The sequence below is a fragment of the Nannospalax galili genome, unplaced genomic scaffold (genome assembly GCF_000622305.1).
Source record: "Nannospalax galili isolate Female #2095 unplaced genomic scaffold, S.galili_v1.0 scaffold768, whole genome shotgun sequence".
NCBI classification, from domain to species: domain Eukaryota; kingdom Metazoa; phylum Chordata; class Mammalia; order Rodentia; family Spalacidae; genus Nannospalax; species Nannospalax galili.
In genome coordinates, this window is record NW_008360317.1 from 2,869,299 (window position 1) to 2,895,464 (window position 26,166).

The 26,166-nt window shown below is 41.8% G+C and overlaps 2 protein-coding genes across 6 annotated transcripts in view; both read left to right on the forward strand.

Annotated features, from left to right (window-relative positions):
- N4bp2l2 (NEDD4 binding protein 2 like 2) overlaps positions 1-20,609 on the forward strand; it is a 128,327-nt gene extending 107,718 nt beyond the window's left edge. Inside the window, exons 9-10 of one of the 3 annotated variants that reach the window (XM_029559645.1) lie at positions 19,995-20,060; positions 20,483-20,609. In XM_029559645.1, coding sequence (XP_029415505.1) covers positions 19,995-20,060; positions 20,483-20,514 — 98 coding nt within the window. In that variant the 3' untranslated portion in view covers positions 20,515-20,609. Of the gene's footprint in view, positions 1-1,840; positions 2,789-19,994; positions 20,061-20,482 lie in introns of those variants that run through there. The other 2 variants (XM_029559644.1, XM_029559646.1) reach the window with 2 other exon arrangements.
- N4bp2l1 (NEDD4 binding protein 2 like 1) overlaps positions 1-25,362 on the forward strand; it is a 26,230-nt gene extending 868 nt beyond the window's left edge. The window contains exons 2-5 of one of the 3 annotated variants that reach the window (XM_017796093.2): positions 20,483-20,610; positions 20,893-20,981; positions 22,967-23,033; positions 24,014-25,362. In XM_017796093.2, coding sequence (XP_017651582.1) covers positions 20,483-20,610; positions 20,893-20,981; positions 22,967-23,033; positions 24,014-24,057 — 328 coding nt within the window. In that variant the 3' untranslated portion in view covers positions 24,058-25,362. Of the gene's footprint in view, positions 1-20,482; positions 20,611-20,892; positions 20,982-22,840; positions 22,918-22,966; positions 23,034-24,013 lie in introns of all 3 variants that reach the window. The other 2 variants (XM_008825021.3, XM_029559647.1) reach the window with 2 other exon arrangements.
- The last annotated feature ends 804 nt before the right edge of the window (positions 25,363-26,166 follow it).

Sequence of the window (26,166 nt, forward strand, 5' to 3'; positions counted from 1 at the left end):
ATCGGCCGCCCCTGCCCTGCCTGCCCCGCCGCGGGCGGAGAGGAGGGCGCTTGTCTCGCTGGTTTGCCGCTGCGCTAACCCGGGAGGACGAGCCGGCACTGCGCCTAGCGCAAGCTCCGCATGGCACCGGCCCCTTCCCCGCCGTGCCCGGCCTGGTGCCATCCGGGCCGAGGCACCTGCGCCCGGGCCCCGGGTCTGGGAGGCCCGCGGGGACTGTTCTTCGGGGAACCTGGTGGCGACTGCAGAGAAAACCGCTCTCCCGCCCGCTAGCGCGCACCAGCCACCACTGTGCGTCAACAGGCGTTTAAACCCGAGCGAATACCGGGGGTCCGGGGCGGGATACCCGGGCAGCGCTGGCCGTGCCGGGGCTTCGGGCCGCGGTGATCTGGTGGATTCGGGCAGCCGGCGTGCGCTTTGCCGGCTGCGAAGGCGTACAGGTGCCCGCGGGAGGGGGGCTGGCAGTGCCACCACAGACCTCCACTGACAGCCGCGCCGTGGGCGCCCGGTTAGTTCACTTGCGAATTGCGTAAGCGGCCGTCCGGGTACCAGGTCAGCGAGAATTGAGTGCGCGGGCTCGATGCCTGCTGCACCTTGCTAGGCCCACCGCTCCAGCCTGAACGCCCACCACTCCCCGCCTGGCACTTGATGTTCCAGCAACGTTGGACTGTTTATCTCCTGTAAACCAAGCTGTTTCTTCTCCTTGCTGAGGCTGCTGAGGCTGGCCCGCCTGCCTGGCTTGCCCACCGCCACCCTTGCCCGACTGATTTTGCTAGCCTTTTAGAACAGCTCTGTTACCTCACCTCGCGGCTGCCTCACCAGTAGATGCTCCACTTCTTAGGTCCCTGGCTCCTGTTTACAGCTCTGAGACTGCGCTTAGTTTTGCACACGATTTTGGTTTTCCTTCTGTAAGATTCTTGATTTAGGGGCCATATCTTATCTTCCATGGACATTATCTGGCACACTGTAATCCATCGAAGTGGTCCCATGGCTCAGTGTGGTGCGCACGCCTTTAATCCTAGCACTCCGAGGTAGAGGTTGGAGAATGAGTTTGGTTCTACATATCGATTTCTAGGCCAGCCAGGGCTACATACATACTTAGTGAGACCCTGTCTTTTTTTAAAAAAAGGTGCTATCTTGCCATTAGTGAGTTTTCAGTCTCATTAGAGAGATCCAGCTAGTCACAGGACCCTGGAACTGCTGAAGAATCAAGGTTGCCCACGGTCACATTCTGATTTCCATGGCACCAGGTAGTGATCCTAGGGGGAAGGCCAGAGTCTTTTGGATGTGGATTATGGGGAAACTGAGATAGCCCTGTAAGGTGCTGACATTTTCAACTGGGATTTTAGTTGATTTGTAGAGTAGTTAACCAAAGAATATTGCTAGCTTTGCAGATTAAAGGGATAGGTGACTTGTGAAGGCCACGTTGGTACTGTTTTCTAAGATACTCTTCTGTAGATCCTTTCAGGGGGCTCCAGGGCACGCTGTGGACTGGGTAGAGTGGGGAGCCTTCTTGGAACCTGGCACAAATTGGTTATTTTGTGATGCAGACATTCATGGGGGGTATACCTTTTACCAAGTGTTTTCAAGATGTCAAATCTTGTTCAGTTTCACTTTCGCTTTGCCAGCCTTAGTTTATCACACAGAGTGGCAAAGAAGGAAGTAAATGCTTTTGACCAGATACAGTTTCTAATCCTGTTCTGAAGGAAGTAATGTAATGATTAGTGAAAGATGCAGAGAGAAGACATGAGGTTCAGACCTCACATTCCTCCTCTGTAAAGCCAGGGGTTGGCCTGGGTGCTCTTTAAGGTTCCTTTCTGGCTCTAATTTTCTACACTTTTAGGATTTTAATTCCTGCTTGACATCAGTAGAAGACTTTGGACAAGAGAACATCTTATTAAAGAGCATCTCTAGGGACAACTGGAGTGCGCATTGGCCTGAAAGCCTGAAGACCGTGCTGTAGATCCACCTCATCACTAGCTGGTGATTGGCAGTCCTCGAGTTACTTTGGGCCTTATGTTCCTTTATGTGTGACTGACTAGCTAAGAGGCGCTTAGGCTCTAGGATTTATTAACGATCCTTCTGATTCTTAACCTCCAGTTGCCAGTCTTAAACATTGCTTTGTAGAGTGATGACCTCCGAGTCAATTTATGACATCATATCCAAGCTCTGCCACTCACTAGGTATGCTGTTCACACAGCTCCATGCCTCAGTTTCCTTTCCAGTTTAATGGGGCATATCAGCTCTTTTTTGCTTTAGAAAGATATTGTAAAGGTTGAATGGGTGAGGAGGACTTCTAAAATTTCAAGATACTCGATCAGTTTTAAGAGGTACAGTTTCTGCTTAGGTGATTGATGGGTTGAGATAAATCCTTAGTGTTCTGGGGCAAAGCCTCTGATGTGAAGAATGTGCAGTGGACTTGCAGCTCCCCTACTGTGCTGAGCACTGGCAGTTGGGCTCAGGAACCTTGCATGCTTTGAGGTGGGTTGTGGGTTTATATGGAGGCTGAGAATTAAGCAGGGAAACAGTCACAGCTCAGCAGGGAGGGCTGCCTCCTAGAACAAGAATGGAGTGCCTGCCCCATGCAGAGCTGGAATGGGAGAGAGAATAGCAGATTGTTTTAAAAATGCATTGTATAGAAAATGGTAAAACTGCAAGGTTATGATGTATCTGTTGGATTCTGAAAATTTCACCTTTTCTCTATATGTTTTCCACATTTTTTATAATGAATGTATATTTCTTAAGTCAGTCTAATAAAATTTTTTCTCTGACATTGGGAGAAATTAATTTTACAAATATGAGTTCATCTTTTTTCAGCTTAACCTCTATTTCTCACATGATCAAAAAACTAATAAAAATCTTTTCTGAAATTGGGATATGTCTTGTCTTTCAAATCAATGTTAGATCTAGAATCTTCAGTTATTTATTTTCATACCTCTGAGTGGCTAAGATGTGGAAAACATCTTTGTAAATTCTTCGGATTAACTTTTTTCTGTTGGGTTTTATCTGGTTTACAAATTTTAAACACATCAGAGTACTACAAAGGTAGTGTGCTCCCTAAATCTTTATTACCACCTGTGTTTTATTTAAACATCATTTTTTAAATAGGTGGTTGCTATTGACTTGTAAGTTCTACTTCCAGGAGTTCATCTTAAGGAAAAAAGTGGACGAGTATGTGAAAACAGAGGAATATTCATCACAGAGATTATTGGGTGACAGAAAAAAAATGAGATCATTTAAAAAATAGAAGACTGATCTATGAGTCATGAAGTCATTAATGGGAGCATAGACATATATTTGACCTGTAAATGTATTCTTCCTTCCTTCAAATTAAAAAGCCTGTCATATAGAAAGATACACAGGACCAAGGATATAGCTCAATTTGCCTAGCAAGCTCAAAGCCTAGATTTGATCCCCAGTCCCACATGAGCCAGCTGTGGTGGTGCACACCTGTGATCTTAGCACTTAGAAGGTAGACACAGGAGGATCAGGAGTTCAGAGATCATCTTTGGCTACATAGTGAGTGCAAGACCAGCCTTAGATACGTGAGACCCTGTCTCAAAAATGAAAAAATAAGTAAGATACACATATCCCATTTTATGCTCAAAGTAAGAGGTCTATGTCAATTCACAGAAAAATGGATGATGGAGGCTGACGAGATGGCTCAGTGGTTAAGAGCACTTGCTGCTCTTCGAGAGGATTGGTGTTTGATTCCTAGCACCCACATCTGGAGGCTCACAACTGCCTCTAACTCCACCTCCAGGGGATCTGTCATCTCTGGCCTGTGAGAGCACCTGCTCTCACATGCACATACCCACACATGTAGACATATACATACTTAAAAAATAAAAATAAAGCTGGGCGTGGTGACACACGCTTTTAATCCCAGCACTAGGGAGGCAGAGGCAGGTGGATCTCTATGAGTTCAAGGCCAGCCTGGTCTACATCGTGAGTTCCAGGACAGCTGGGGCTACAGGGAGACCCTGTTTCAAAAAGACCAAAAAATAAAAAATAAAATAAAATAAAAACAAAATCTTTTTTAAAAAAGAAGAAAAACGTGTGAGAAGAAACCATTGATAGTTGTTTACTTTAAGTAGTGGGATTATGGACTTTTTTTCTGATTTTTTTTTTCTAATTTTCTACTGTAACTATATATTATTTAGTAACTTTTTTTTTCTTATGTGTATGAGTGTAATGCCTGCATGTGCACCCGTGTCGTGCAATGCTGCAGAGGTCAGAAGAGGTCTTCGGATTCCCCTGGAATTGGAGTTAAGGATGGTTCATAGCCACCAGGTGGGTGCTGGGAATCGAACCCAGGTCCTCTGCAAGAACAGTCAGTGCTCTTAACGCTGAGCCATCTCTCCAGCCCCTGTTTAGTAACTTCTTAAAGGTGAAAATTAAGGCACAATTGGGTAAGTTTTGTTTAATGACTTGGCTAACTAAATATGTCATTTTTCTCTATGAAAAATCTTTCATAGGTTGATGCCCTCTTGGACATACACTAGAAAACTCATTCATGAGAAGATGAACTTTTAAGGACTGTTATGTTTTATTAATTAATGAACTAACATAAGTCACTTGACTTCTTTCTTTTGGTCTTTTTGAGACAAGACCTTCCTGTAGCCCCAGCTGGCCTGGAACTCACTATGTAGACCAGGATGACCTTTAACTCACAGCATTCATCTGCTTCTGCCTCCTGAGTGCTGGGATTAAAGGTGAGCGCTACCACACGGGCATCACTTGATTTATTTAACACCAGAAGCCTGGTGTTTTGACACACACCTTTAATTCTAGTACTCTAGAGTCAGGGGCAGATGAATCTCTGTGAGTTGGAGGGCAGCCTGGTCTACATACCAAGTTCCTGGTCATCCAGGGCTACATAGTGAGAACCTGTCTCAAAGTAAACAAGCACACAAAAAGATTTTAGAACCTGATATTTTTTCTATCAACATGGAGCTAATATTCCATGAATATATTTATTGTAAAGATTTCTAGTAAGCACAGATCCTATGGTTATATATGTGCATTAAGCACTATGGAATGTCTAAGTACCAATTATGGTCAGGACTTGTTTACTGAGACATACCAAATAAGATTAACAGAAAGAACCAAGAACCTATTCAAGATTAACAAGTGGAAACAGTAATCAGTTCCCTCCTCTGTGGGGGGGAGAATATCCTGTACGCCGATAGTCTTCAAGGCCAAGGGAATCAGTGAAGAGGATGAAAGCCAATTAGAGTCTCCTCCACATGGAAATGGTTCTTGAGTTGGCTTTGAAGAGGGGGAGGGAGAGTGGGAAAGAGCCGGTTGTTGTACTGGGCTTGACTGAAGGCAAGTTTTCATAGCAGTGACTCTGTTGGCTGGTATGCTCAGGGCATGGAGACAATTAAAAGTTGGACGGGGTTCTGGAGATGGCTGAGTAAAGTGCTTGCTGCACAGGCCTGATGACCTGAGTTCAATTCCTAGAACCCATGTAAAGGTAAAGAGGAAGAACTGACTCTACGAGGTTGTCCTCTGGCCTCCACAGTCTCTGTGGCATGTCCCCCCCCCCCAATCAGGCACGCACGCGCACACACACACACACACACACATAATAATAAATAAAACAAAAATTTTTTAAAGGATTGCACAGGGAAGTTGAAGTAGGATCCAATCCCAAGACCCTTTCACTCTTGGCCTATGGTCCAGAGCTGCGTGTTTCCACAGCCAAACTGACAAATTCTTTTAAATCTGCACCTGTCCTTTCCTCTAGCCTCAGCAAAAGATCTGTGGGTGAGCCTCAGTGCTCAAAGGGTGTATGTGTTGTGGTTAAATGTCTTTCTGTTGTGGTTATTTTCACCTTTTTGTTTTGTTGTCTTGTTTTTTGAGAAAAGGTCTCCTTGTATGTAGCCCCAACTGGCCTGGACCTCACTATGTAGACCAGACTGACCTCCATCGCACAGAGATCAGCCTGTCTCTTCCTCCTAAGTGCTGGGATTCAAGGCATGCACCAGTATGCCTGGCTGATTTTCACCTTTTTAAAGGTGAAAGTACCTGTGTAGCCACTGCCCACTATGTATTTTTTAAAATATTTTGTTTATTATTTTTAAAAATTTTATGTGTATGCATGTATTGCCTGCTTGTAGGTAAGTGCACCCATGTTGTGCAGTGCCTGTGGAGGACAGGAGACTGTGGGATCCCTTGGAACTGGAGTTACAGACAGTTGTTAGCTGCCCTGTGGGTGCTGGGATTTGAACCCAGGGTCTTCTGTAAGAACAACCAGTGTTCTTAACTGCTGAGCCATCTCTCCAGCCCAACTATATATTTTTTTAATCACTTGGGACAGAAGCTCTGTGCCTTTACCTCCAGCAACCTCCAAGGTGCTTACGGTCCCTATCTATTTGTCTATTCTATCTTCATCATGTAAGTGGATCATATTTGTCCTTCTGAGTCTTATTTCATTTAGCATAATGTTTCAAGGTTCATGCATGTTGTACCATATTCAAGAACTTCATTACTTTTACGTTTGAATAAAATATTTAATTACATGGATATATAGCTAAGATGTCCTTTTGAAATGTAATAGGAATCTTTGTTTAAGTAGCCTTGCTTGAAAAGCTAAACTTCATTCTGTCAGTTCCCTGGACTCTTTGAATCTTTGCATATCAATCAAAGCCAGGTCTGACAACCTTGCTGTAGTAGATGTTGTAACCTTTGACATATTCTGCTTCTTCTTGGCACCATCACAAAAAACTTGTAGTATGGATTCAGTTAGGTTCAAAGGATGCTGGCTCACGACTGTCCTTTCTCCTCATTTACATCTCTGGATAACATGGAATTTCACACCAAGAAAAACACATTTCCTTCTTTCTTGATACTAGAGGTTTCTCAGGAAGTGGAAGGATGTTTTTCTAATATGATACAATCACAAAGGGGTGGGGAGTACAAGAGTGTAAGAAGTAGTAAGATCAGGGGAACAGTTTATAGTTAAGTTGCGTTTACCTCAGCTCCAAAGCATACTGATTCACATGCTCCTAGCCAGCACTCCTGGACCTTGTTGTTTTGGGTGAGGCCATGGCTCTCATTAATGAAAGAGCAAGACAGAAAGTTTGCAGTATTCCATGTCTTGTATGTTAAAATAGAGAAGCAGGCAGGAGGCATCAGAGATCTTTTTTTTTTTTTTTTTAGATGCCTCCCTCTCTCCCCTCCTCCCACTTTGTGTCTTTTTAAAAAAAATAGCCACTCAACTCCAATTTGTGCTTTACTCTTTGGTGTGGGAACCATCCACTGGAGTGTGGCAGACCCCCAGGAAAGAACAAAAGGCTGCAGAGTACTTATCCCTCAATAGGACCTATTTCAAACCTCTGCCTCCCAAGGCTCAGGGATCATTGGGGAAGAGGAGGCAGAAAGATTGTAAGAGCCAGAGGGGGTGGATGACCATAAGGAAACAGAATCTTCAAGACAGTTGGTCAGTTACTAATATGAACTCATAGCAATGACAGCAAGCACAAGTCTTATGCAAGCTCAAATCAGACAAAATCTCAGCATAGACATGGGGAAGTGAGTCAGAAATCCCAGTCCAACCTAAGGAACTTTGGCAATTGATGGCTATTAGGAGGGAGAAAGACAGTGTCTTAATGAGTTGGGACTTTTGGTGGGTCCAGTGAATAGATCTACACCAAAGGACATTGGGAACACAAATCATACTCTATAGGCTAATATATATATATATATATATATGAGTTCATCTAATTCAAGCCCTATTCATGAAGTTCTGTGAGGTTTAGTATCTTGATCAAGGTCATAGGGCTGAGTTACACACACATACTTTTTTCAGCATTTAGGATTGGATCAAGGGCCATGGCAGGCAAGCACTCTACCACTAAACTATACCCCGTTCTTGAAATCCCTTATGGCCAATTCAGAGTTTTGTCTTCTGCATCCTAAGAAGAGGCTAGTGAGAAGAGTCTGATGAAACATTCAGTATGACACAAACAACAACAACAGAAAACAAACGGGGCTGAAGAGATGTTTGATTCCCAGGGGAATCTGAAGGCCTCTTCTGACCTCCATGGGCATTGCATGATACGGGTGCACTTATACACATGCACGTAATATATCCATATACACACACACAAGATAAAAATAATTGGGGCTGGACAGCTGGCTCCACACTTAAGAACACTAATTGTTCTTGCAGAAGACCTGGGTTCAAATCCCAGCCACCCACATGGCAGCTAATAATTGTAACTCTAGTCCCAGGGGATCCGACAGCCTCTTCTGACCTCCACGGGCATTGCATGACACGGGCGCACTTACCTACATGCAGGCAATGCATGCACACACATAAAATAAAAAATAATTTAAAAAAATTTAAAAAACCCAACAAACTCAAAGTCCCTATTAAGGGGCTATTTTAACCTGGATATCAACTCTCAGGGTAGGGAAGCTACATTTTATTGTTGTTAATATTAAGATGTTCTAATTTAAAAAAATTAACAAGGAATTTCTTCTTTTTGTTAATGTGTTACCATTGGGAGATGAGATTTAGATATTTAAATAAGTATATTTACATTGATTATCATGTATTAGAGAGAAATGTCAACTCCCAAGTCTCTAAGTTGTCTCCCATGATAGGGTATTTATGACTCAACTTATTTCCTGTCTAAGGCCATTTAGACTTTAGACAAATCCAATCAAACTTTTTTTTTTTTTTTGAGACAGCACCCCAGCTGGCATGGAGCTTGCTATGTAGACTAGGTTGACCTTAATCTCACAGAGATCCACCTGCCTCTGTCTCTGGAGTGCTGGAATTAAAGGCATGCACCATCACAATGCCTGACCAGATTTTTTTTTTTTTTTTGAGACAGGGTCTCCCTGTAGTCCCAGCTGGCCTGGTACTCACTATGTAGACCAGGCTGGCCTTGAAATCACAGATTCGCCTGCCTCTGCCTCCCAAGTGCTGGGATTAAAGGCATGTGCCACCAAGCCCAGCCCAGATATTATTTTTTAATATCCCAAGTTATCTAAAGATATCTGAGCTCTGTGTGATTTTGAAAATAATATGATAAAGAAAAACTGTCTAATTTTTAATCTTTCCTTCATAAGGTTCTCTGTAAGATATGCATATGGCTTGGGGACAAGGTTTTATCTGTTTTTATGAGGTAAGAATCCAGGAAAGGGGAGGGGAGACGTGGAGAAAGGAAAACTTAGCACACAGTTGCTGAGTGTTGACTATGTGCTTGGCATTTTTAAAAACACTACCTTCCCTGCTCTTTATTACCAGCCTCATGTCTTTTATTTCATAGATGAATATGTTAGGATCAGGATACCATACACTTGAATCTGAGATGGTGCTCTTACCAGGCTAGTACATAGACAAATGTCCCCCCCCCCCACTTTTCACAGTTACCAGGGCATCCTGTTGAAATGTAGTTGTAGAGCTGAGGTCTTTCAGAGTTGAGGATTGCTAAAGTAGCCTCTCCAACATTTTTTGCACTGTATCTTGACACTCTTTTTCTTCATAGATGGTTTTTTTTCTCCCATTTTACTAAAATGTAAATTTTATGAGACATGATGTAAATTCTTTGAGATCAGGAACTAAGCCAAGTGTGGTACATGTCTGTTATCCCAGTGTGCAGGAAGCTAAGGCAGGATGAATGCTGTGAGTTTGAGAGCAGCTGGACTACACAGTGAGACCTTGTCTCAAACAAAAGTAATACTTTATTCTCTGTCCAGCTTTTAGAAGAAGGCCTGAATATTGTAGGCATTCACTGGATATTTGGTGAGTGGGTTTGTCAATGAAAGGCTTCCTCCGAGATGGAAGCTCTGGTGTTAGCATGGCTCTTGAGTAGAGAAGAAAGCTAAAAAAGTTACTCACATAATAGACGTGAGAGACTGTGTGAGACGTCGAGTACACGAGAGTTCTGAACAAGACTCGAGCCACTCACCCCAGAACTCACTGCAGTGCACTGAAAGCTGTTCTTGTTTTCACACATGAAAATATTTGATACTCCAGATCCTCATATCCTTTATTAGAGATTTATATTAAAAATTGATTGGGGGCTGGGCATGGTGACACATGCCTTAAATCCCAGCAACTGGGAGCAGGAGCAGAGGCAGGCAGATCTCTGTGTGATCAAGGCCAGCCTGGACTACATTAACAAGTTCCAGGCCAGCTGTGGCTACAGGGAGACCCTTTCTCAATAAAACAAAAACAAAAACAAACAAAAAGCTAGTCAAGAGAGCCCAAGTGACCATTTGCCTGGATACCTGATCTTTGATCTATAACTGACCTATGAAATTTTGGAGAAATATAGCCAAAAAAAATAAAAGCACTAGCTTAGGTATTCCTAAATCTATTCCCCATCCTGAGCATGAGTGAAATTGACTGATAAACACAATGCAGATCTGGTGATTATCCCCTCATAGGTTTCATGATGGGCTATCCATGTGTAGGATAGTAAGAGGACCTTGTGCTAGAGCTAAGTGGGACCACACATCAAATGACAGTGAGGACTGTGTGGGAGTCTGGTGCTGGATCTCATAAACATGGCTTGTTTTGGAAGTGTGAGGGATATGGGCAAGAGTGAACCATGGGCCAACTGAGGAACCATCACTGGAGTCCCCTCACCCTTTGTAGCCCGGTGCCACACTAGAGATTTCTTGGGAAGTGGAAGGATGCTTTGCTTTTTTAAAAATTTATTTTTATTTTATGTGTATGTGTGTATTGCCTGCATGTAGGTTAAGTGCAGCCGTGTCATGCAATGCCCATGGAGGTCAGAAGAGGCTGTTGGATCCCCTGGGACTGGAGTTACGGACAGTTGTTAGCTGCCATGTGGGTGCTGGGATTCGAATCCAGGTCTTCTGCAAGAACAACCAGTGTTAACCACTCAGCCATCTCTCCAGCCCTGGAAGGATGTTTTTCTAAGGACATATTGATAAAGAGATGGAACAAAAGGCATAGCAGTGACAGAAGCCTGTCTCTCCAAAGGCAAGGCTCAGTTCTGATTTGGGATTAGCAATACCACAAGGTTCAGTCACAACAAACCTCAGGCTGCTGAGTGCTGGGGTCTGAGAATAATCCTCTCTTCAGGCCCCTTTAGAGGTTGAACTTGAGAACATTATCACACAGTTTGGGACCCCATAAAAAGAGTTTGCGCAGTTATGGCCAGGGAGCATTCAGCTCAAGACCCATTCATATACTCACCAATTATTTATTACCTCCTGGTGCCTGGCATTCCTCGATGCTTAGAATAGAGCAGCAGACAAACACAAAGCCCTGCCTTCATGGAACATGTACTCTATCAGAGAAAACACTTTCTGAGGGAAAGGCAATTTTGGAGGGCATCTACTCTGCTGTGTGAACCCCCCCACCAAAAAAAACCCAAGAAACAGAAAATCCTCAAACAAGACAAAATACTCTCCCCCAAACATTCCATAGCTACTGCACTTGAAGTGTGCACCCTGAACCACCCCAGGTATTCACAAGAGGTCTGCACAGTGAAGGCCATGGAACTTGTCTATGACAGGAAAAATTATAAGCACCCTACATCATGTGGTATGCTTTATCTTATAGCAGTCAAATCTAGTGGTTTAGTGTGGGGCTCCAACCACGCTGCCTACTGACCTGTAAAAAGAGGGTTAATCCTGTTTATCTTCTAGGTCTATTTGAGCATTATGTAAGAAATATAAAGCCATAGGTGAGGCATGGTGGTTCACTTAGAGGCAAGAAGATCTCTGTTAGATTGAAGCCAGCCTGGTCTACATAGCAAGTTCTAGGCCAGCTATGGCTACAAGGAGACCCTGTCTCAAAACCCAAACCAAATCAAACCAAAAGAAACAAAAAGGAAAAAGAAAAGAAATCTAAAGTGCTTAGAATAGTGCTTGGCACATAGTAAGCATTTAACAAGTGTTAGCTATTTTTATTATTTTGTGGATAATGTATGCTGTAGTAGTTAAAGAGTTAAAGAATGGGCTAAATTAAAGAAATGAAAATGAGTAGTTAAACCAGGCGTGGTGGCACACACTTTTAATCCCAGCCCTTGGAAGGCAGAGGCAGGTGGATCTTTGTGATTTTGAAGCCAATTTGGTCTACATAGTGAGTACCAGGCCAACTGGGGCCACAGGGAGACCCTGTCTCAAAAAGACCAAAAAATAAAAAATAAATAAAGAAACGTACATGCCAGGCGTGGTGGCACATGCCTTTAATCCCAGCACTCGGGGGGCAGAGGCAGGGGAATCTTTGGAGTTCAAGGCCAGCCTGGTCTGCATAGTGAGTTCCAGGCCAACTGGGGCTACAGGGAGACCCTGTCTCAAAAAGAAAAAAAAAAGAAAGAAAAATAGAAATGAGCAGTTAAAGAGAATGGGCTAAGTAGATCTAAAATATGTAGTATTCCTTCATTTTTCCATTCAACAAACATTTATTGAGTGTCTACTATGTTCCAGGCAGTGTTCTAGGTACTTAGGAATCACTAGTGAAGAAAACAAAGGTCCTGCCCAGTGTATCAAATTTGCCAGATGTAGGGAAATGAATATACAATGTAAGGAATGTCTAGGTCATGTCAGGAGGTGAAAAGAACGTGAAGTATAGGAAAGGAATCTGGGAATGTCAGGGTTAAGGTGCAGAATCGGTTTAACTGAGCCAACAAAACAAATATAAGAAAAAGTTAATGATTATCAGCTCTAGGTGGAAGGCATACAGGAGTCACCTCATTACTTTTACTTTTCTCTATATTGAAAAATTCGCTATGATATAAAGGTAAAAGAAAAATGAATCTGAAGTATGAAGAGTACTGACTAGAAGCAGGAAATTAAAAAGGAAAGAGACCTAAAGAGTGTGTATATGTGTGTGTGTGGGGGGGTTCGTGGGTGTGAATTTTAAAAATATTCTGAAGTAAATTTTGGAACTTTAAAGTTCTTTGGAGATAGAGGTAAGTAGTCACAACGCAGAAAACCAAACAGTAAATGGAAAGCAAATGAGAATAAATATAGCCAGGATGAGAACAGAAATGTTGTGTTGCATCTGAATCAGTACATCTCTGAGCTGAAGGTTCAGAAGTCATGACATGAACTCAGCACCTAGACACACCCTGGGAAGACTGTTGCTAAGCTACCCTATCTTTCCTAGGAGCTACCCTATCTCTCTTTTGGGGGGTTATCAGTGTGCCTATACAGCTCTGGTTTCAAGGTCCCTTGGCTCTCCCTGCTGTGTAGAAGGTGGATGTGAAGACTGAAGCTGCAGTGGCGCAGGGAGCTCCTTTAAGAAAGGGAGCTGCAGAGCGATGGGGAGGGTCGTGGGACTACAACCAAAGTTCAGAGATAGACATGTGAGAGAATGTCATACTAACAGGAGGATGGTAGCTGCAGGCTAAGACAGATGCTAGACTTCGGCTCCGTGCTGCTACGTGGGGAGAAGAGCCTTCTCACATCTACATGTTCACAAAGCATGCAACACTGCACCCTGAGTCTCTCCAGACCTGAGGTAAAGTTCTGTCAGTGCCACTTGGAAACTGTGTGAACCTAAGCCACTTATTTAAGCTCTTGAAGTAGTAGTTGTTTTTTTTTTTTCCTGTAAACTGGAGGATATATTTACCTCATAAAATTATTACAAAGGTTAAGGAGAGATAATATCTACCAAGGACTTTGTTTAGTGCTGGCCGCTTTTGAAAACTTACTGAAATAATTTATCCAAACATGAAAGGAATCAGAGGGCAAGAAGGGGATATGCTTTTAGTTGACATCGTTTAAATAAACATCTTCAACAAAATCAACTAAAGTGTATATATTATAAAGGAAGTTTTCTCAGTTGCTGAATATAATAAACATATTAGAAACAAGATGTATTCCATGTACTTAGTGGAACAAAATAATAAATCTAATGACAGACCTAATTATATGCAGTCATTTGGTATATAATAAGTATTTCAAAACACTGGGAAAAGAGTAAATATTTAGTCAGCAGTTTGGGGATAACCAGACTACTAGGTGGGAAAAATCAAGTTAGAGTCTTAACTAATAATAGACACACACACACACACACACACACACACACACACACACACACACTTTTTAAATATTTGTTCACAATTTAAAAAATAATTTATTTTATTTTATGTGTATGAGTGTTTTGCCTGCATATATTTAAGTGCATTCATGTCAGGCAGTGCCAGAAGAGGGCATTGGAACCCCTGGAACTGGAGTTACATATGGTCGTTAGCCACCATGTGGGTGCTGGGAATCAAACCCAGGTCCTTTGCAAGAGCAGCCAGTGCTCTTAACCACTGAACCATCTCTCCAGCCCCCAAAAGATTTATGCGTATGTGTTTTTTTTTTATGCGTATGTGTGTATTGCCTGCATGTAGGTAAGTGCACCAGTGTTGTGCAGTGCCCTTGGAGGACAGAAGAGGCTGTTGGATCCCCTGGAACGCAGTTATGGACAGTTGTTAGCTGCCATGTGGGTGCTGGGATTCAGACCCGGGTCTTCTGCAAGAACAGCCAGTGTTCTTAACCGCTGAGCCACCTCTCCAGCCCCGTGTATGAGTGTTTTGCCTGCATATGTATAAGTGCGCCACATGCATGCCCGGTGCCTGAAAAGACCAGAAGAGGACATTGGATCTCCTGGAACTAGAGTTATAGGCAGTTGTAAGCTACAATGTGGGTGCTGGGAACTGAACCCAGATCCTATGCTAAAGCAGCAAGTGTTTTTAACCACTGAGCCATCTCTCTAGCCCGATCAGTGGCTATGCATTAACAAAATTTTAGATGGAGGATAATAGAATGTAGATAGATTTACATAATCTTGAGGTGAGAAGGTTCTAAGTGTTCCATCAAAGGCATAAATTTGGAAATAAAAGATGAATATATGTGCCTAGATGACATTTTTAAAGATTTAAACTTTATGTTAGAGGTTATTTATAAATAAACTTAAAAAGCAATTGTTAGGCCAGGTGTAGTGGTGCACCCCTTTAATCCCAGCATTCGGGAGGCAGAGGTAGGCGGATCTCTGTGAGTTCAAGGCCAGCCTGGTCCACATAGTTCCAGGACAGCTCGGGCTATAGGGAAACCCTGTCTCAAAAAGACCAAAAACAAACAAACAAACAAACAAAAACCCATGAAAATGCAGTTCACAAAGAGCATCTCTGGATAATCAACACACATAAGAAAAAACGGTCTTGGTAGTAATCAGAGAAATTAGGGGCACAGATGGGGTAGCCACAGTGCAATGTTAGGAAATTATGGTGCATCTCTGTGAACAAGTTGCCATGTATTAAAATGTCATAGAAGAGTATTTTGAGAGGTGGAAAATAGTTTTCTATGAATAAATTATTGGTAAGGACATAGATAGATAGATAGATAGATAGATAGATAGATAGATAGATAGATAGATAGATCTTGTTTTTATATATCAAGCAATGAAATAAAAAGGAATTTGGGCTCAGCAGGTAAGGACACTTGCTGATATACCTTGACAACCTAAATCCAGCTAGGAATCCACAGAATGGAGGGAGAGAATTGGCTCCTGCAAGTTGTCCTCTGAGCATGCACACACACAATTCATGAGTAAATGTAAAAAAAAATTAAATATACATATGTCCCAAAAGAAACATAGCAACTTTTTTAGATGGAGGAATATAGCATTTTTTTGTGTGCTTTATTTTTATTTTTTGTCTTTTTGAGACAGGGTCTCCCTGATTCCACCTGCCTCTGCTTCCTGAGTGCTGGGAATAAAGTCATGCACCACCATGCCTGATTAATGTTTTGATGTATGTCTTTGCTAATTAGAAAGGAACAAAATGATACTTTAAAAATTTTCATAGACAAAGACAAAGGAACCAGCTTGAAGGGTACCTACTAGTTAAATCTGGGACACTTTGAGCATCATAAAGAATAATGATGGAGCCGGGCGTGGTGGCGCATGCCTGTAGTCCCAGCACTTGGGAGGCAGAGGCAGGCGGATCTCTGTGAGTTCAAGGCCAGCCTGGTCTACATAGTGAGTTCCAGGACAGCTGGGGCTACAGGGAGACCCTGCTTCAAACAAACAAACAAACAAACAAACAAACAAACAAACCAGCTGCAATGAGGAAAAAAAAAACTTTAAAAAAAAAAAAAAGAATAATGATGGTTGGGCCTGGAGAGGGTTATTGAAGCTCAGGCTCACAAGCAGAAAGAAAGGAATAATGATGGCACTGGTGCAGTCCTGTAATCCCAGCCCTTGGGAGGCAGAGGCTGGCAGATTTGCCACAAGTATGAGGCCAGTCTGATCTGCATAACAAACAAGGAAGTGTAAACCATAGGTTGGGAATGGTGGTGCAGGCCTGTGACCCTAGCACTTGAGAAGCTGAGGCAGGAGGATTGTGCATTCAAAAGTAGTTTGAGGGGTGGAGACATGGCTTAGTAAGAACACTTGCTGCTCTTCCAGACGACCGGAGTTCGATTCCCAGCACCCAGGTCAGGTGGCTCACAACTGCCTGTAACTCTATCTCCAGGGGATCCAACAGTATCTCCTAGACTCTATGGACAGCCACACACACATGTGTGGAATAGTCAAGCTGACACTGCCTTGTAACCAAGTGTCCATACAGCAGAATGGGGCAAAGTGTAAGTCACGAAGAGCCAAAAAGGAATAAGGATTATACATGAAAAGAAAAATTCATTTTTGAAAATGTTTAATAAAAACAAACCAATGAATGGGCAACTTAGCGGAAGGACAAGTGAAACCAAGTTTAGAAGGGATAGCGAATCTGTGGCCCGAAAGAAAAATAATCTTAAACCAGTTTCCATAGCAGCTTAGTATACACACAAGAGAAGTGTTGTTTTACTCTGAATATAGCTTTTATTAGACTAAATATTTATGAAAAAATCTGAAAACTTTGCAGTGTTGATCAATATCTATAAAACTGGAGGAGAATAAAATGTGCATCTGTGCATTCCAGCTCTACCTTTTCATTCTTTTCTAACGTGGCTTTATCATTGTAGTGGAGATTAGGGCTTGGGCGCGTGGTCTGACCTTTTCGGGTGGAGTGTTGGTAGAGTCTGGTGAGCATGTCTCCTCCAGCCTCTTACTGCTTCTCCCATCTTTCATTACTTTGTTTTCTGTGTTCCCAATTCCTTCAAGTGGAAACTGTTTTCTATCCCTTCAATGCAGAGCAGCAAAGTGACTTGTTTTGCCTAACACTATATAATGATGGAATCCTAAGAGCATCCACTCACACACACACAAAAATGCCCTCTGTGAAGGGGCCTGTTTAATGTCCCCAGGGACAATGAGCCAAGGACAGCTAGCCCACCAGAGGCCCACAGGAAGCTTAGACTCTTTGCCCCTCATGTGGTCAGGTGACTGTAGCTGCGTGAGGGACACCAGGTAAGAGCAGAACTGTCCAGTTGATCCGAGCTCAATCTGCACGCCCCCAACTAATTTCTTTTTCCACACGACAGACTTTCCAGATGTAGTGACTATCAGGAACCATCTTATTTGTTTTCACTGCCCCCTTTGATGATCCTTGCTTCTCTGATGTGGTTTCCATGGTTTGTGGACTTTTTATTTACCCAATCACTCTTTGGACTTCTTCCACTTTGTCAAATTTTTCTTTAAAATTTGTGGCATTCAGAGTTAAAGCCAGCGTTTAAATACGACTTACCACATTGAAACCTTAGTGTCTTTGCTCATTTTCCCCTGAATTCCTTCATTCTTAAGTTCCCCTTTTCCTATTCTCTCCCCCAAGAGGTAAAAGTTGCCTCAACTCTCAAGGTCCAAGCTAAATGCTCTCTTTTGCAGTGTTTTCCTTGTCAGAATTTGGTATATATGATCCAAATTCTCTTAGTGTTTTGTTGGCACAGCTTCCCCCACATGTGCCATGCAAGCTCTGCAGGGGCCTGGCTCCTTGTCCAGGTCAAAAATTCTTTTTTTTGATCTTTTTGAGACAGGGTCTCCCTGTAGCCCCAGCTGTCCTAGAACTCACTATGTAGACCAGGCTGGCCTTGAACTCACAGAGATCCGCCTGCCTCTGCCTCCCAAGTGCTGGGATTAAAGGCATGCGCCACCATGCCTGGCCCTCTTTTTGTTTTTTTAAGATTTAAAAACATTAAAAAATTTTAAATATTTTTTTTTAAATTTTATGAGTGTTTTGCTTCCATGTATGTAAATGTACCACATGTGTGCAATACCCTCAGAGACCAGAAGAGGGCATCAGATCCCCTGGAAGTGGAGTTGCAGATAGTTGTTAGCCACCATGTGGGTGCTTAGAACAAAACCTGGGTCCTCTGAAAGAGCAGTCAGTGCTCTTAACTGTTGAAACATTTCCCTAGTCCCAAGATTTATTTTTAAATTATATGTGTGGGTATGTACATAAGTACAGGTGCCTGTGGAAGCCAGGGGCATCAGATCCTCCAGGAGGTGGAGTTACAGGTGGCTGTGAGCTGCCCCACGTGGTTGCTGGGAATTGAACTCAGGTCCTATGGAAGAACAAATGTTCTTAACTACTGTGCTATCTCCTCACCACAAGAAATTATTGAAAATAGCTAGTTTTTGTGTTGTAGCACTTCATGTAACACTGGGCACATGTTCATAACTCAATAAGGGTTTAGTAGGTTGGCTAGGTCTTTGACATTAAAATATATTATCTCATGGCCTCTATTTTCTCACAAGCCAATCAAGGACTGTCAGGTTGTTGTCTAAATCAAGATATATCTGTTGGATTCCATGTGTGCCACCAATAGTCTGTTAACAAAATGTACTTACTTTGAAATTATTTTGAACTATGCTATCATGCTTTTTCAGAATAATTTTGGCAGAGATATTTGCTTGCTGTTTCTGGCCTCTGTATTTACTGACATTTGAAAGTGGAAGCTTTGGGCTGGAGAGATGGATCAGTGGTTAAGAGCACTGACTGCTCTTGCCAAGGACCTGGGTTTGATTCCAAGCACCCACATGGTGGCTAACAATCATCAGTAACTCCAGTTCCAGGAGATCCAATGCCGTCTTCTGACCTCTGTGGGCATCACATGACACTGGTGCACTTACACACATGTAGGCAATACACTAATACGCATTAAAAAGAAAATTAAAAAAAAAGGAAAGTGGAAGCTTTTACTTTTTTTCCATCTCTCAATCCACCCGAACTTTCATAGTCCCATGCACTCTGGTGCACTGTTTCTGTGGCATGCCAACAGTCTGGGTGGGTAAATTATTACTAACAAAGTAACAGTCCTGAACATTTGTTAAGCACCTTACTCTTTATTAAATGTTTCCATACTATGCCTCTTTTGAGGCTCTGTGTAATAGGTAGTAGTTCTCTGCATCATATAATTGAGAAACCAGTTTAGTGAGATGTCACCATGGTTGTAGGGTGGAAGCCTCAAGATTAAACCCAACCCTGACAAAGTAACTCAAGCTGCTTGTTATCCGAGACTCTACATTCTTGCTGAATTAAAATAATCCATCTCTACTGAAAACAAAAACTGAAAAAGAAAAGGAGCGCAGTACTCGGCCTCTGCATTTCTGTTTCCCACCCGCTTTGGAAACACTCTGACCACAGCTTTGGGTCTTCCATTCACTATCTGACCCTGTCAGGTGTTGGTTATGCCGCTGTGGCTGCAGGGCAAAGGGAAAGACTCTGGGTCAGTGTCCGGCTTTGCTGCTTTCCAGCCTTGCTAGATGATCGGCATCGGTGTTTGCTTATAGATCAGGAAAGGCACTGACCCAGCCACTACTTGGTTTATCACCTGTGAGAAAATAGTGCAATTCCAAGTGGAAACATTTCTTTAGAGGTTATTTTATACAGAGTTTAATGCCGCTTTTCTATTTTGTTGCTTTAAAGGTGGCGCTCCATGATGTTTCTTTTTTCCTGCAGTATTTTCATATTTAGAGCCAGAGTGCTAGAGATGAGGCTTGGGGGCTATTGGGCTCATGTCTTTCCTTCTCTTATGCTTTTCCATTTGGTTTAGGTATTGTTAGAACATAAATGTTGCCTAAGAGGGTAGCTCACACACATCTCCTTTATCCACATTTCATACCTCAGCAAGAACTAGTTTCTCAGATGGGTCCTTACAGAGACCAGAGCTCCGAGGAATGGGACCCAGGACAGGTAAGAGTTTAGGGGCCAAGGGAAGGGCTGCAGCGTGGGGCCATGGTGCCCACTGGGAGGTCTGGGAGGGTGCTGGTGCCTTGGAGAGGAATGGCCCTGGTAACTGATATCCCTCAGGAGACAGTCACCACACCCTCTGCCCACACCTTGGTGTTTCAGCAGTTAGTCCTGGGTGCTGCTGGAGGCAGTGGCCATGACCAGTGACCTCTTACTGTCAAGGGTTGGCAACATGCACAGATACCTCCCAGTCTTCTCCTGCCTGCTGTTGAGGAGTGATGACTTCCAGAGATAACCAGTTCTCTTAAGTGAAGTTCTGGTGATCCCAGAATTATAATTTGCTATATGTTGAATGGAAAGAACTATTTTCCCCATGATTGCGTATAATAAAAAAAAAATCCCTTTTTCGTTTCTCCACTTTGCAGACAGTTGCAGCATGACTTCCCCAGGGCCCTGATTTTCAGCACCGATGATTTTTTCTTCAGGGAAGATGGTGCCTATGAGTTCAACCCTGACTTCCTGGAGGAAGCTCATGAGTGGAACCAGAAAAGAGGTGACAAATTCCTTTCCAAACTCCTGGGAAACCCTGTTGTGCATAGATTGTAGCAGTTTCAGAATGAGTAAGTTTTATGGAAGGAGCTTAATCAGAAGTTCTGCCACAGAATGGCAGAGCATAACTTTAGATTCTAGGAAAAAGAAAATGACCAATAACAGGTTCTGCAATAGGTAGCATTTAACTGTAAGCACATCCTGTAATGAAAATGACAAAATGTGGATGACGCCCACCTTGCTGACTGTTGCATGTTGTTCACTGTTCTGTAACATTGTGTTGCAGCAAGAAAAGCAATGAGGAATGGCATATCCCCCATTATTATTGATAATACCAACCTGCACGCCTGGGAAATGAAGCCCTATGCTGTCATGGTAGGAAGAAGTATCATTCTGAATTTTCAGTTATGGACGTTTGTGAGAAAGTTCAAATATCTGTTCTTTTCTCCTTTTCTGATCTTCCATGATTTCATACTTACTAACAGAGTTCTCTCGGGGGCAGGTACAGTTGTTTTGGTGTTTTTCTACTGTTTAATGAGGTAGCTGAGGGGCCTTCTTACCACAGGGGGCAATGTTTAAATAGTCCTCAGTAAATAAATAGTACTTGGATTGGACTCTCGTTGGCTTTCCAGTCTCTGCTGTTCTGTCCAGAAGAGCACCTGCTGAAGCTTGCAGGGAAACACTGGACTAAATAATGCACTCACAGGGTTACAGAGCACAGGGGGCCAGGTCTGCCTGTAGCAGGCTGGGGGTTTCACCATTGTGCCACTGCTGCCTGAGCTCCAGGGCAACAGAAGAGGTTAAAAACTGATTTAGGATTAACAGTGGAACCCTATTTAAGGCAGAATACAAATATAAATGCACAACTCAGCTGGCGTTGTTTTGTTTTTTTCAGACTTGTATCTTACACTAACAAGTTTCATTCCACAGAGTGGGGCAGGAAGCAGACAGCTACTCGAGTTACACCTGAACCCCGCTTGCAGTTGTGAAATATCTCCTATACAGTTTATTTTTAGGGCTCTCTTCACATTTGGGCAAAATAGCATAGCTACAGGTACGCTTTGGTCTGCTGATGCTTTTAGTTAGCTCTACTTAGCCCAGACTCTGGGACTTGGAGAAAGAGCATCAACTTTGTGAGTATTTCCATTGACATTCAAGGCCCTTGAGAGGAGCAGGGGTCTGAAGAGTTGCACCAATGCAGGTGCAGCCTGAGCTAAGGAGCATCTGACAGAGGCTTCTATGAAGTTGGCTCCCTTCTCGTGTTTGGATGTATAGCCAACCAAAACTCTTAATGAGACCCAATAATCAGATGTTCTTAAGATATGCTAGCTGAATTCTTTTCTGAATAGTTAAAAAAAAAATGCCCATCCAAAGAAGAGGAAACTTAAACATGGAGTACAGTAAGCTGTTTTGATAAATGTATTCATGATTGACTCATGATAGATACTTAGGTTATTTGCCGTCTCATATTATACCACTTTCCTGTGACAAAAGCATTCAGAATTCTCTCTTCTGGCTATTTTGCTTTATATGGTATACTATTAACTATAACCACCCTTTGGTGTAATAGTACACCAGAACTTATTCATCTTGTCTTCTTATGAGGAAATTTTTTTGCTTATTAGCTTATTTCTGTATTTTATAACACAGTAAACACTAACGATAACAGAAGGTTCAGTTTGAATAGTCAACTTATGAGTGCACAGAATATTTAGACGTTTAAATGGGACTGTGCTAGTTTTCTAAACAGAAATGGAGCACAGTTCACTGGATCAAAGCACTGCATAGCAGGGGACCTACTTTTGCAGGAAAGATTGTATAAAACATGTGGAAATCACTTTTATTTCATAAGTGGCACTCTTATAAACCAAGGCAGGAGAAACAGGACAAAGCGTTTGACCAAGTAAGCCCATTGATAATCACGTAAGTGACTTTGGGAATTCACCAAGTTCATTGCTCACACCTGTGTGTGGATCATTTTAACATAAGTTCAGTGAACGTCTTTGAGGACTCAAATTCATACTAGATAAAACTGATCAAAATTTGCCATTGGGAAGTATAATATAATGTGAGATTGGCTAAATATGGGAACAAAATGCAAGGTAGATTAAGGCACCAGATTACTGATAAAACAGAAGGAAGCTTAGGATTTGTAGTGAATGTTAAATGGAGCATAACCATTCCCAAACATACATACCATGTCTTCAATGTTTTATGTACTTTTGAAAAATCAGGCACTTGAAAATAACTATGAAGTTATATTCCGAGAACCTGACACTCGCTGGAAATTCAACGTTCCAGAGTTAGCAAGGTACTGCTTTGCTTTTCTAGTTCCTCATTATGTATCCTGCTGTTTTCAGGTATTTCAGACCGAACAAAAGAATCTTTTCAGGCTGGAAATGGACTGTAGTTTTCAGGCCAGAAATGGTAATTCTTGGAAATTGATAACTTTGGAACTATTAATGTGAAGACTTTAGTTTTGAGTTAGTTGTCTAATATAATGCTAACTGCTGATTCTTGGCTTGGATTTGGTCCTTTAAAAGGGCACACTTAATGTTGTGCTAAATTGCTTCTTCATTAATGAGCATTTAAAAGCACTTTCCTCTGCATGGGATGCACATGTCAGTGGCATTTTTGCATTAGGCCAAATAAAGATCTTTGGATGTTGAGCGGTATGCAGTTCATTTATGGTCCAGGTGCTGCTTCTAATTTAAAAGGCAGTAGATGTCTAATACTAACTTGGTTTTGAATGCATGACTTCTGAGATTTACACTGTGTTAATGGATGTCAATGTCAGTGACTTGCAGCAAGTAACCAGTGAGATCAGAATCCACCTTTTAGGAACAAGGCTAGTCCTTTATGTATTTAAGCAGATAACATTTCCAAAGTCTGAGTCGTGGATCACCCCCTTAGGATTGCCTGCAGTGGTTGTTAAACCCAACATAGTTCATGAACTATATTCTGTGACTGTAATCTTGTCAATTAAATTTCTAACCATATCCCCACTTGATACTTGTGCCATCTAGAATTTAAGATTGCTTTTGTAAGCATCTCTTAATAGTATCAGGAACTGACTGACCTAAATTGATGATAGATATATGCATGCCATTAACAGGTATATGACGAAATACATGATTAAAAATATCTCATGGTGTTCATTACTGTCTTGATATACATAGTCAACATTATCAGAATGAAAGCATTTCTAAAGCCAGCCTCAGGCTGGTATAGGGGTGTGCAGGGCAGCATGAAAAATAGGATGGAAAGCTATCTGAATAGCAGGACAGTATGCTTTTGCCAGTCATGTCTTAAGGATAGAGTGACATTTATGCAGTGTAGGATTTGTAAAATAAAAACTCATTTTGATGTCCTGCTTTAACTAAACATTTGTATTTTCTTCCTCATAGAAGAAATATTCATGGAGTCTCAAGAGAAAAAATACACCGAATGAAAGAACGGTATGAACACAATGTTACCTTTCACAGTGTACTTCATGCAGAAAAACCAAGCAGAATGAACAGAAACCAGGACAGGAATAATGCCTTGCCCTCCAATGGTGCGGGATACTGGAATACCTATGCAGCGCTTCCAAGGGCTCATGGTGGCTTCGCAAACGAGAGCTCCTTTAGAAGGGGTGGTTTTCACCACAGATATTAGTGGCCTATTGTACAGCCATTCAGAACTTTCCTAAATGAGTTTTTACTTCAACTTTGGTATTTATTCTTGGTTTAGTTTTAGTCAGAGCTCTAATTCCAGTGTAAATAGTCAAGCCCAGAAGTTTCTGAAGAGGTCATTATATTCATTACCTCCAACAAGCAATGCTAGCGTGTACCCACATACACGGTCTGATGCTGGGAGTTCTGCAGACTGGGGAAATTCTCTAGGAAAGAATTCATTTGAAATTGAAATCTAAGATTATCAATTAGTTGCATAGATTCATACATAAAACAAGGTGTTTATAGGTAAGCAACAGTACTGCTTTGAAGTAATCCATTATTTTTTTAGGAAATTCATCTTCTCCATAGAAGTTGGCAAGGTTGGGGGAAGCAAAGGTGTGGGAAACATCTTAGTGCCATTGCTACTTTGTTAATCGGTGTCTAGAAACCCAAGTTTGTCACTCTAATGACGCTAATATGTCAAAAAATATAAAGTGAACATTTGGGGAAAGTTATTCCTACATTTTAATGATGTACCACTGTTAAAAATGCCTGTTGAATTCCTAATAACTAAGGCAATTAAGAAGAATCAGTGCCATTAAAAATCAAACCCTGTGCTCAGCTACTTCGACAGGATTAAACTCTACTTTGGGCTGCTGCCTAACAGTGTAAATAAATCTGCTTTCATAAACACCAGTTTTTAAGAGGAATAATCAAGCAATTTCTAAAATTATGTGTATAACATGTATAGCTGGTTAGCAACCCATATGTTTGGGAGCATAAGTTAAGCAGCCCAGGATATAAATCATGCCTTAGTATGTAAAAGGCATACTCACTGAAAGATGAGCAGTCTTGTTTTATGTGGTGTTGAGACAATAAACTATGGAGTGCCCTTCGTATATCAGTAATGCATTTATGAATACAAATTAAATCCCAACAGGTTGGAATCAGATTAATTTGGTATGAGACTGTGACAAGACCATGTGGGACATATCTCTATTTTTGCCAACAGCTTCTTTCTAATGTTTTGTGAAATATTATTTTGTGTCTTATAAATGGTGCTTTTATGGTTATTAAAATTATATATGGTATTACGTTTATGATTTCTCATTGAGTTTTTTTTTATTTAATAACAAAACATTTACCCAAATCCAAGGACTTCAACTATAAAACCTTTTCTTTATAAGTGTATTCACCAGTCATATTTAATAAATATTAAAATCTGAACACATAGGTCTATTTACCATTCCATTACCTAGCACTATTGAAATCAATTCAACACCTCCAAGACTACCAGCAATGCATTGTAATTTTTTTTCCTTAGCATTTTCAAAATTGGTATTTCCTTTGAATAACAAAGCTCAGCTGATGAACCTAAGAATAAATTGGAATAAATCTATTACAGTTTTGTTAAATTCTACATGTTTGGGCACAATACACAGTATTCTGTAATAGTTCACTCAGTACTACTTTTCCAGGCCCAGGTAATTGTGGGTATCATAGTCTGTAAGCTCCCTACAGAACAACTTCAGTATGTATGGCCTAGGTGGGCAGAGGAGGGATGTTAGCATTCAAATGGCCAGATTCAAGTTCCTCAATTTAGGGCTTTGGATCCAGAGCTTTTACAGAGCTTTCAACATTTCCTGCCCAACTTGTCTCTTTTTTTCCTAAATGTGAATACCAAAATATTTGATCTGGGGGCATAAAAACAACTAATTTAAGTGCTACCACACTTACCCCATTTAGAAGCGATTTGTTCTCTTCCTTTCAACTCCTGTGGCTTCTGATTTATATAACCTCTTGATAGTCCATCACCAACTTGCATTACTGTATCACTGCTTGCATTATCCATAGAACTGGCAAAGTGTTCTGCAACACCATAGGCTCGCATTAAGAATAAACAC